At 32.0% G+C, this 12,335-nt stretch overlaps 1 protein-coding gene across 1 annotated transcript in view; it reads left to right on the top strand.

Moving 5' to 3' along the window:
• The window catches only part of LOC106461527, a 66,013-nt gene that overhangs the window by 50,723 nt on the left and 2,955 nt on the right, over nucleotides 1–12,335 (top strand). The window contains exons 4-9 of the mRNA XM_013921360.2: nucleotides 588–696; nucleotides 2,549–2,698; nucleotides 2,965–2,969; nucleotides 3,011–3,115; nucleotides 7,808–8,113; nucleotides 11,401–11,562. Coding sequence (XP_013776814.2) covers nucleotides 588–696; nucleotides 2,549–2,698; nucleotides 2,965–2,969; nucleotides 3,011–3,115; nucleotides 7,808–8,113; nucleotides 11,401–11,562 — 837 coding nt within the window. The remainder of the gene's footprint in view (nucleotides 1–587; nucleotides 697–2,548; nucleotides 2,699–2,964; nucleotides 2,970–3,010; nucleotides 3,116–7,807; nucleotides 8,114–11,400; nucleotides 11,563–12,335) is intronic.

Here is a 12,335-nt window from a genome sequence, read left to right on the forward strand (position 1 = left end):
TATTCAGGTTTAATAATAACGCGTTACCATGCTAATGAACAAATCAAAATTATTATATTCAGGATTAATAATAACGCGTTACCATGCTAATGAACAAATCAAAATTATTGTATTCAGGTTTAATAATAACGCGTTACCATGCTAATGAACAAATCAAAATTATTATATTCATGGTTAATAATAACGCGTTACCATGCTAATGAACAAATCGTTTTGTTCGTTAGCATGGTAACGTGTTACTATTAACCCTGAATACATTAATTTTGTTTTGTTCATTAGCATGGTAACGTGTTTTGATTCAGTTGTTTAAGGAAACGTTATATTTTCTATTTTCAATTAAATCAGTGCATATAATTATAAGAAAAGTAAACAAAATTAAAATTAGCTTTAAAAGAGGTAATTTCTTCTTTTTTTTTGCAAGTTTTTCTTCTTCCGGGTAGGTTTTTATTTGAATCTTTCGGTTAAAAAATTTGGTTTCACGAGAAATCTTATAATAAGATAATTATTTATATTAATCCCTTGTGCTTCCATTGAACGTTACTCGAGAGCACATCTAAACCTTTTCTAAATATATCTATTTTCACTAGGGGTCAGGTCTTATTTCGGACGAAGAGTCACCTTGCGGTCTTCCTCCAAAGCCCCAGGTACCTCGAAGGCTTTTCCGACCTAGTATGAAATCTGAATATTCAAATTTTGGTATGTTATATAGAAACTATATATATTATGCTGTTATATGGAAACTATATATCTTATGCTGTTATATGGAAAATATATATCTTATATTGTTATATTGAAACTATATATATTATGCTGTTATATGGAAACTATATATCTTATGTTATATGGAACTATATATCTTCTGCTGTTATATGGAAACTATATATCTTATGTTATATGTAAACTATATATCTTATGTTATATGGAACTATATATCTTCTGATGTTATATGGAACTATATATCTTCTGATGTTATATGAAAACTATATATCTTATGTTATATGTAAACTATATATCTTATGTTATATGGAACTATATATCTTCTGCTGTTATATGGAAACTATATATCTTATGTTATATGGAACTATATATCTTCTGCTGTTATATGGAAACTATATATCTTATGTTATATGGAACTAATTATCTTGTGTCATGTGGAAACTAATTATCTTATGTTATGTGGAAATTATATATGTTTTTTCTTATCATAAGCAAAGTTTCTGTTGTTTAAGAAAATTAATGCGGCTACTCGTTGTCGATTAGTGGGATTGACTGTTATAATTATAACATTCCCACTGATTAAAGTGTGGACGGTGTTCAGCGGGATATCGCGACATAAACCTTGGATCTTCCGTCAGCAGATATGCACGCTGAACACTTGATCCTAAACTTATAATAGTTCCCTTTACTAAAGTCTTTATTAGTAAAACTGCACACTGAAGCGTATCAAATTCTAAATAAAATTTAAAAAAAAAATGTTTTTACGATATGTGTTCGTTCTTAAAATACCGGTTGCTTGAAGTGTCACTTCCGCTGCTAAAACAACTATGTTCAGGACATCGATGACTAAATTGGCTGTTCATGAGAACATGTCAGCTGTGTTGATTTTTCACATGTGATCCGCTTTAGACTAAACCATGTTAAGAAATTACAAATATTGAAAAAAAAAACAGAGAGGGGATAATAAAAAGTCATTACTAATCTATCCATTTACACTCTTACAGAGGTGGTAAAAATTAAGAGTTTTATCTAGGGGATTAAGGTTTGGAGTATTACCGGAAAAGCTCTTATTACCTGACCTCATTCAAGAAGAGAGAAATCTATTAAGCAAGTGGTGAAACGTACAGTAGTGAAACGTATATAGTGAAAGTATATAGTGAAACGTACAGTAGTGAAACGTATATAGTGAAAGTATATAGTGAAACGTATAGTAGTGTCAAAACTCATATCAATAGCCAGGTCTACATTTCTTTTATTTTGGAAGTAAAGCTATCGGCCTGGAGGAGAAACACGCATTGTTTAACAAAATACATTATCATCTTAAAACCGAATAAAGGAAACGGCATTGTTATTTTATTTCAAACAAAGTTAAAATGTTGAAAAGGTGAAACGGGTCGTTCCTAACGTTACTAAGTTTTTAAGCTAAATAGTTGAATGAGTCTTAAAATCATTGAGTGTTTATTTTGTGTTACAGAAGATAGCGTTTTCTCGCTGTCGTGACTTCAAATAACAACGTGCGTTATTGTGTTTGCTAACTGAGGGTCCTAGAGAGGGCGTTTTGTAATAAACACATCTTCAGCCCTACACACACATAGCCTATCTAGTTTGGTAATTATAATTAATCTCACGTGTATTAAGTATGATTGACAATTTAATTGTTATTTTAATTTCCAATTATTTATTTTGATAATTAATATATATTGCATGTTTATGCATCGCGATAATATGATAAAAAGCATAAGTTTATTTACTGAGGAATAAAATAACAGGAATATATGTAAGTGAACAAACCCAGCACTCTAATACAGTCCTACAATTCTGGTTTATGAAGGAGACGTACGTTACCTTTCAACGTCCAAAAACTCGGAACGAACTTCACCTTCAGCAACTGAAGGCACGAAGACTCACGAAGATCGGAAAGGAAGACTGGTACGAGCCAGTAGGGAGGGCGGAAAGTACTTCCAGTCACCACTACCAAAACGTTGAATTTAAGGTAGGATCGTAAAACAGTAAATTAAAAAATAATAATAAAAGTGCACGTGATTGTAGGTGTCTTACGTCAACTGTGACACTTAGCAAAAGGATGTGAAATCATTAAAGATAACATTTCTTCAAAAATTTAAAATGTAATGTATTTCACCCTCTCATAAATGGAGATGTCTAAAAATTATAGGATTTTTTATTCTTTCATACCGAAAAATGTTGTAGAGTTTTATATTGAAATTTATCTTATTATATTAAGATAAGTATGGGTTTGGACGCCTTATTTTCCTTTTTATACTTCCTCTACTAGAAGGGAGAGGGAAGCATTAGTGAACGTACGTATTATGAAACAACAGAAGAACACCAGAACAAGGAAGAACAGAAGACAGAATTTGGTATCCAGCCAACTGTAGAGGTAAGGGAAGTGTTATGATATGTAGGGCTACATGCCACGTGCTGGCTAATACTCACTTTTATTATTATTCACTAGATATGTAGGGTTACATGACACGTGCTGGCTAATACTCAGTTTTATTATTATTAACTAGATATGTAGGGTTACATGACACGTGCTGGCTAATACTCAGTTTTATTATTATTCACTAGATATGTAGGGTTACATGCCACGTGCTGGCTAATACTCACTTTTATTATTATTGACTAGATATGTAGGTCTACATTCCACGTGATGGCTAATACTCAGTTTTATTATTATTCACTAGATATGTAGGGCTACATGCCACGTGCTGGCTGATACTCAGTTTTATTATTATTGACTCGATATGTAGGGTTACATGCCACGTGCTGGCTGATAATCACTTTTATTATTATTGACTAGGTATGTAGGGTTACATGCCGCGTGCTGACTGATACTCAGTTTTATTATTATTGACTTGATATGTAGGGTTACATGCCACGTGCTGTTTAATACTCAGTTTTATTATTATTGACTTCATATGTAGGGTTATATGCCAAGTGCTGGCTGATACTCAGTTTTATTATTATTAACTAGATATGTAAGGCTACATGCCACGTGCTAGTTAATACTCAGTTTTATTATTAATGACTAGATATGTAGGATTACATGTCTGATCTTTGGGGATGAAGCGATATCACCTTGCCATTACCATATTTGATCTTTGGGCATATAGCGATATCACCTTGCCATAACCATATTTGATCTTTGGGCATATAGCGATATCACATTGCCATAACCATATTTGATCTTTGGGGATATAGCGATATCACCTTGTCATTACCATATTTGATCTTTGAGAATAAAGCGATATCACCTTGTCATAACCATATTTGATCTTTGGGGAGAAAGCGATATCACCTAGCCATAACCATATTTTATCTTTGGGGAGGAAGCGATATCACCTTGCCATAACCATATTTGATCTTTCGGGATGAAGCGATATCACCTTGCCATAACCATATTTAATATTTGGAGATAAAGCGATATCACCTTGCCTTAACCATATTTGATCTTTAGTGATGAAGAGATATCACCTTGCTATAACCATATTTGATCTTCGGGGAGGAAGCGATATCACCTTGCCATAACCACATTTGATCTTTGGAAATAAAGCGATATCACCTTGCCATAACAATATATGATCTTTGGGGAGGAAGCGATATCACCTTGCCATAACCATATTTGATCTTTGGGAAGGAAGCGATATCACCTTGCCATAACCATATTTGATCTTTGGGGATGAACCGATATCACCTTGCCATAACCGTATTTGATCTTTGGGGATAAAGCGATATCACCTTGCCATAACAATATTTGATCTTTGGGCATATAGCGATATCACCTTGCCATAACCGTATTTGATCTTTGGGGATAAAGCGATATCACCTTGCCATAACAATATTTGATCTTTGGGCATATAGCGATATCACCTTGCCATAACCATATTTGATATTTGGGCATATAGCGATATCACCTTGCCATAACCATATTTGGTCTTTGGGGATGAAGCGATATCACTTTGCCTTAACAATATTTGATCTTTGGGAATGAAGAATTGTATGTATGGATTGCAGTTATCTGAAAGTTGTAATTCTAACGTTTGTTTCATGTACCGTGATTATATTCTTTCTTAACTTTAATTTGTTAGAATAATAAAAAAGAATAATTACACAAATCTTGGATGTTTATTGCTGTATTCATGAGAAGTTTCTGTATTGTTGACTTTTAAGGTCAATTAGAAAGACTTAATAAGCTACACAAGAATATGAGATGATTTTTATCGATCGATTCATTTTTTAATAAACTTATTGAATTTCTGTTTATGTTTCTGTTTATATATCTGAAGTAACCAGATATATTTCATCAAAATCAAGGAGACTATATTAGGAGGGGCTAAAGCTTAAATTCAAACTTACCCGTATCGAGAGAATTCTGAAAATTACCTTTGCTTCAACACGCGGTTTTGATGTTCAGTGTGTTTTAAAAGTAATGTTTGGAAAAAGTACATAATTAAGTCTGTAAGGAATATAGACGTAATTGTAACAATTTAATTTCAGTTAGAATAATTTTACAATATGTACTTAGTAAAATGCATGTTTTGGCATTAAATCTTTTCTACACACAAACAGGTGCTCAACACTTGAACTTTGTCAGTTTCTTTGCTGAGGCTAGATCACATACTGACCCGAAACTCATCCTTAATTTACACACATAATATGTAATGTAGAGATAATCAGTCAGTATTATACTTTAAACTGCACTTTGCACACTGAACAAAGAAGAAAACATATTCACTCCAATATCAATTTCTTATTATACTGGCGTATTAATAACACTGTATCGTATACTTAGACTGAAATATTCAATTGTTGCATAAGCTGCTTGATTCCTAATACTGTACATTTATACATCGTTTTGCCAATACAGTTTTGTGTCAATTGGGTTTATTAAATTTGTTCTATCATTTTCGATGTAATTTGTGATAATATTGAGGCATAATTTTGATGTTTTTTACAGCACTAGATTGTTTGTTAAGTTTCTCTTTATTGTTTTTATATATGTTTTTGTAAATCACAAAACCATCTTCACTATATTGACGTATAATATATTTCGGGTTGAATAATCTTTTCATCACGTATGCAATTGAGCCCCTCAAAAACCACGTTTTTGAAGTTAGAGGAATACAACAATACTACAGTCCTAACACCTTAAATATTTCTGTATGTTGTAAAGCATGTCCCACAATGAAACATTTCGCAAACCCATAATTAGGATGTTTTTTCTTGAAATTTAACTAAGTATTATACTGGAGCTGATTTTTTTTTAAGTAAAAGATTTTAATACAAAATTTGCAGTTTTCGTGTCAACTTTTAAGTTCCCTAAAGTATTAGTTGTATTATATACAATTATAATGTTTTGGCATTAACAACATTAATGGAAAGCTTCTGGTAGTTTTCTTAAAACAACTGACTCACTCTAAGTTCCCTTCATTCATAATGATACATATTTTTATATACAATTGTTGATTTTAAGCGGTTGCAGGTCTGGGTGTTAGAAATTTCTGTAACTCTAAAGTGCAACTAAAAGATTCAATTATTTTTTACGCATTTGATTACATTTAGTTTTGACTATAGACTGCTGGTCAATGAAGTAGCTAAGTTCCTAGTAGGAAAGATTTCTCTATAGTCGAACATACTGTCGAGTCAAGCGCTTTAATTTTCGATGTGAATGACGTAGGCAGCACACGAGTCTTGAGAAGAAAAGTGTTATAGAACTGTATATATAATGTTCTAGTTTCTTAGTTTAAAACATATCATATTGTACTTCATAGGGTGCCTGTACTGTAAATTCAATCTTTACTGCACACCAAATATAATACAAATATATAACTAAGTGTATTTAAAGTTGCCTGTCCTGTAAGTTTGAGTGCTTTTTTAAATACACCTAGTTACATATTTTTATTATGTTTGGTGTGCAGTAAATATTGAACTTAAAGTACAGGAACCTTTAAATACACCTAGTTACATATTTGTATTATGTTTGGTGTGCAGTAACGATTGAACTTACAGTACAGGCACCTTTAAATACACCTAGTTACATATTTTGATTATGTTTGGTGTGCAGCAAAGATTGAACTTAAAGTACTGGCACCTTTAAATACACCTACTTACATGTTTGTATTATGCTTGGTGTGCAGTAAAGATTGAACTTACAGTACAGGCACCTTTAAATACACCTAGTTACATATTTGTATTATGTTTGGTGTGCAGTAAAGGTTGAACTTACAGTACAGGCACCTTTAAATACACCTAGTTACATATTTGTATTATGTTTAGTGTGCAGTAAAGGTTGAACTTACAGTACAGGCACCTTTAAATACACCTAGTTACATATTTTTATTATTTTTGATGTGCAGTAAAGATTGAACTTAAAGAACAGGCACCTTACTATTAAGAAAAATTAGTGCACCTGAGAATAACAAAATGCCTAATAGTACTGAGCTACAAATTCTGAAGCTGTAAATAGTAATTAATTAAGATAAACACTCATTGTATGAGTATGTCTTAAATTTTGTTTGAAGTTCAACCAATCACGTGTTTATTTATTACTTTTTGGCTACTTTAACAATGTATGTTTTCACGCTAAGATATATTTTTATATATATAAATCTCTAATGATACGTTTGTTATTTACAGAATTTCTTTTATGTTAATTGGTTCCTTTATTTTCAAGTTAGTTTATTTGGTTTCGATAACCGTGATGGGCATACTACAGATAGCGTATTGTGTAGCTTTGTGCTTAACAAAATAACTTTATATGTTTATTGCTTAAAAATTAAATGCAACATACACATGACGTTTATAGTCTAGTTATATTTCCTATACATTAAAAACTGAAAATCGACTTTAACCTTCAATCTCATTTTTGAAGTACCTGTCTCATAAAATACAGATCTCAGCTTTAAACCATGTCATCAAGCTGTGTAAGTCTGCAAGCTCCTTCTGCAAGATTTTATATTTCGTTGGTAACGTGTTAAAAACGCAGAACACAAGTTATTTAACTAAACAATTCAGTACAGATTATTAGTTCTGATCGGTTGTCTTTTTTAATATAATATTTCTATTACAGGATATTCCACAAAATCATTCTGACGTCAATAAAACTGAAATTATGGTAAAGACAGTGCCATTCAGACTTCCAGGTTTGGACACTGGTTCGGAAATAAAGGTATCGAAGTCAAAGGACAAGGCTGTAGACGGAGGATCTCGTCAGACAGTTTCGTGTTCAAACCAGGGCGAAGATCCCTCCCAACACCCTCTACCATCCAGTAGTTCATCAGGACATCGTGGTAACAAAACCTGGGAAGATCTGCTTGCTAGTTATTCAGTTGTAGTAGCTTCGTGTCAGGAAGCTTTAGTCAGACTGCTTGATCACGTGAGTTGTGCCGCAAGATCTGAAACAATAAATAAAATACCATACACTTCACTTCGTTAGTTTATTAAAACAACACCTATTAAAATTATGTCAATTAACAATTAAAGTTCGAATAAAATGCTTTGGTTGCCAATTTTTATTTCAATAAACCGATGAAGTCTAGGCAACACTGACTGTTCATTCAAATATATTTAGACAGTTAGATTTGTCTTAATAAATTACAAGTCCTTCGACCGGTGCCAGTAACAAGAATATAATCGTACTGATGTTTTTCTTTTCTTTAAACTGAACATAATAACTTATAAGTTTTCAACTGGTTCATGCTTTAAATATTACTGTGATCATATTTGTCCTGAACAATTAACAGAATAATATAACGTTAGTTTATATAGATTATGTATCTTTTTAATAGCCAATGTGTAAGCCTATGCCTATACTGTCTTACATACTATCCCTTAACTCAAACAGGACCGGTACCTACAACTGTCCTTATTAGCGTCTTTCAACTCAAACGTGGCCTATGTCTATATTGTTTTAATTAGTACCTGTTAACGCAAACAGGGCCTATATCTATATTGTTTTAATTAGTACCTGTTAACGCAAACGGGGCCTATATTTATACTGTTTTAATTAGTACCTGTTAACTCAAAGAGGGCCTATATCTATACTGTTTTAATTAATACCTGTTAACTCAAACAGGGCCTATACCATATTGTTTTAAGTAGTACATGTTAACATAAACAGGGCCTATATCTATACTGTTTTAATTAATAACTACTAATTAGTATATAATAACATAAACAGAACCTATGTCTATGCTGTCTTCATCGGCGTATTTCAACTCAAACAGGACCTATATCAATACTACCTTTATTAGCGTCTTTTAATTCAAACAGAGTCTAAACCAATACTGTCTTACTTAGTATTCCTTAACTCAAACAGGACCTGTACTTACAACTGTCCTTATTACCGTCTTTTAACTCGCACAAAGTTATACCTGTACTGTCTTACTTAAGTATCCCTTAATTCAAACAGGACCTGTTCCTACAACTGTGTTTATTAGCGTCTTTTATCTCAAACAGGACCTATGTATATACTGTTTTAATTAATACCTATTAATTAGTATCTAATAACACAAACAGAACCTATATCTAAGCTGTCTTCATCGGTGTATTTCAACTCAAACAGGACCTATATCAGTACTACCTTTATCAGCGTATTTTAACTAAAACAGGGTCTAAACCAATACTGTCTTATTTAGTATCCCTTAATTCAAACCCGATCTGTATTTACAACTGTATTTACAACAGGACCTGTTCCTACAACTATGTTTATTAGCGTCTTTTATTTCAAATAGAGCCTATATCTATATTGTTTTATTTAGTACGTGTTAAATTAAACAGGGCCTATATCTATATTGTTTTATTTAGTACGTGTTAAATTAAACAGGGCCTATATCTATGCTGTTTTACTTAGTACCTGTTAACTCAAACAGGTCCTATGTCTATCTTGTTTTCATTAGCGTCTTTTAATTCCAACAGGGGCTAACCCTATACTGTCTTAAGTAGTATCTGTTAACTCAAACATAGCTTATATCTACAACTATGTTTATTAGCGTCTTTGAACTCAAACTGGGACTATATATATATTAAATAGCGTCTTTAACTCAAGCAGGCCCTACGTCTATCTTTTTAAATTAGCATCTGCTAACTCAAGCAACACGTATATCTATATTGTCTTTTAACTCAAACAGGAACTATATATTTTTAAAGTAACAAAAAAATAGCAAACATGAAGTATGATGCAAGAATGGCAATGCCAAAATGTATAGAAACAAGGTAGGGATGAATACTCAAAATACAAAAATCCCTACATAAGCAGCTAGTAGGTGCTGAGTCAATGTCACAAGTTCATGATTATTAGCCACTGTAAGACTGTATAACACTATTAAGATGAAATTCTTTTATTCAAACCTGAATTCATGTAACTGACAGGAATTCAGCATTTAGTTGTAGTTAAAAGTTATTCTTGGAAATAGTTGGCTACTTATGTAATGTTCTTGTATGGTTTTGTTTCTGTTCTTCTTTGCATTAACATCCCTACATCATGTTTCATTTTTACAAACTTTCTTTATTGATTTTTTCCTTTTTTTTAAACAATTTCATCGAAATATGTTGATATGTGAACACTTGTTATACTTTTATAATTTAATGGTAATATATGATATTGTTAATATCATATCCGTTTTTTCATTTCACTTGTGGAATGACATCATATATTGATATTATACCATAGAAATGGCTACAACAGATTATTAATCATCACTGATCATAATCTTGACTTCCTAGGACTTAACATTGATGAACCTACACTAAGAAAAGAACATGTGACCTATGTATTGTTCATGTTTCATATATTCATGTTTTTGTGTGGAACTCCCATCCCTACATTATTTTACATTTACAAAATGTTTTTATTATTTGTTTTGTGACGTTTTTTCCTCTGACTAAAATATAGTGTATACTGTGAAAGTTTATAATAAAATTTAATATTACGTGTATTGAGTTTTTTACAACTTCATATATAATATAGAAGTTGACTCCATCAAGACACCATTTGTATACTGTAGAAAGCACTGAGTATTGTACATGTTACAGTCATCTAATGTTCATCTATTACTAGCTGATAATTCCTGTTTCACCCTGTTCTCAAGCTGTTTTTGTTTTGGCTAGCGTGGAAACAGAAAGATTGACATTCTTTGATAGATTGTTTAGTCATGATGAGTAAACTGGAATAGATGGCAACTAGCAGTTATTTGTAAGCATCATAGAGAAGTAGGTAGAATGCGTCGGCCATTTTTTTTCTCGACCCATCTACCGTGCTTAGTGATGAATGTTTTAACTAGTATAAGTTTATTCAAACAGGACCTATATCTATAACTGTCTTTATTAGTCTTTGAACTCAAACAGAGACTATATATATATGTTTTAACTTGTATATGTTCATTTATGTAGGGCCTATATATAATTGTCTTTATTAGCGTATTTTAACTCAAACAGGGACTACATGTATATATATGGGTCTTTACTAGTATATGTTCACTTAAGCAGGGCCTATATCTATACTGCTTTTATTAACGTTAAAGAAGTTATTATATTTTCAAGGCATTACGACATTTTAAGCGAGATTGTTGAATTTCAACATTTAAATAACGATATGTTTGTAAGTTTAACATGAAGTTCGTTGTTTATTTCATGAAACTAAGTTCATTAACACAACCATTCTAGGCATTAAAAGCTAGAAGCAAGCTGTTACGAAAACCAGATGGAAGCGGCTTGAAATGGAGTGACTTTGTTATAGAAAACAGTCAGCCAGATCTTGTGCTCTGCAATAGAGTATGCTTTCATGCTGTCTTTAAATTCGATTCAAGGATTCAGGTGACTCTTGTGGTAAGTAGCTACTTGAATGTTAATTCTTTAGCACTTCAAGTGTTTTTAAATGTTGTAGAAGCACGGCAGAAACAGTTCGTGTTTGTCTTTATCACCCATGAACAGGCCTGGGCTAGAAAAAAAGAAAATACTTGTTTAATAAGAAAAACAAACTATCTGGGTATCGCAAGTTTTGGAAAGCGTAGCAATGGCCAAGTAGTTTTTTACAAAAAGATTGTTTTTTAAAAATAGAATGCACCGAATGAAAACTTTCTGAAATCAATGTGTGAACAGTACTAGGGTCCTTGAAAGAAATACTTATTCATTAATCATCTATGACCAAATGAAATACTTATTCATTAATCATCTATGACCACCTGGTGGCTAAATGAGATACTCATTAATTAATCATCTGTGACCACTCGGTGGCTAAATGAAATACTCATTAATTAATCATCTGTGACCACCCGGTGGCTAAATGAAATACTTATTCATTAATCATCTATGACCAAATGAAATACTTATTCATTAATCATCTATGACCACCCCAGTGGCTAAATGAAATACTTATTCATTAATCATCTATGACCACTCAGTAGCTAAATGAAATACTTATTCATTAATCATCTATGACCACTCAGTAGCTAAATGAAATACTTATTCATTAATCATCTATGACCACCCAGTGGCTAAATGAAATACTTATGCATTAATCATCTATGACCACCCAGTGGCTAAATGAAATACTTATGCATTAATAATCTACGACCAAACAGTGGCTAAATGAAATACTT

This window comes from Limulus polyphemus, unplaced genomic scaffold (genome assembly GCF_000517525.1).
Source record: "Limulus polyphemus unplaced genomic scaffold, Limulus_polyphemus-2.1.2 Scaffold980, whole genome shotgun sequence".
NCBI classification, from domain to species: domain Eukaryota; kingdom Metazoa; phylum Arthropoda; class Merostomata; order Xiphosura; family Limulidae; genus Limulus; species Limulus polyphemus.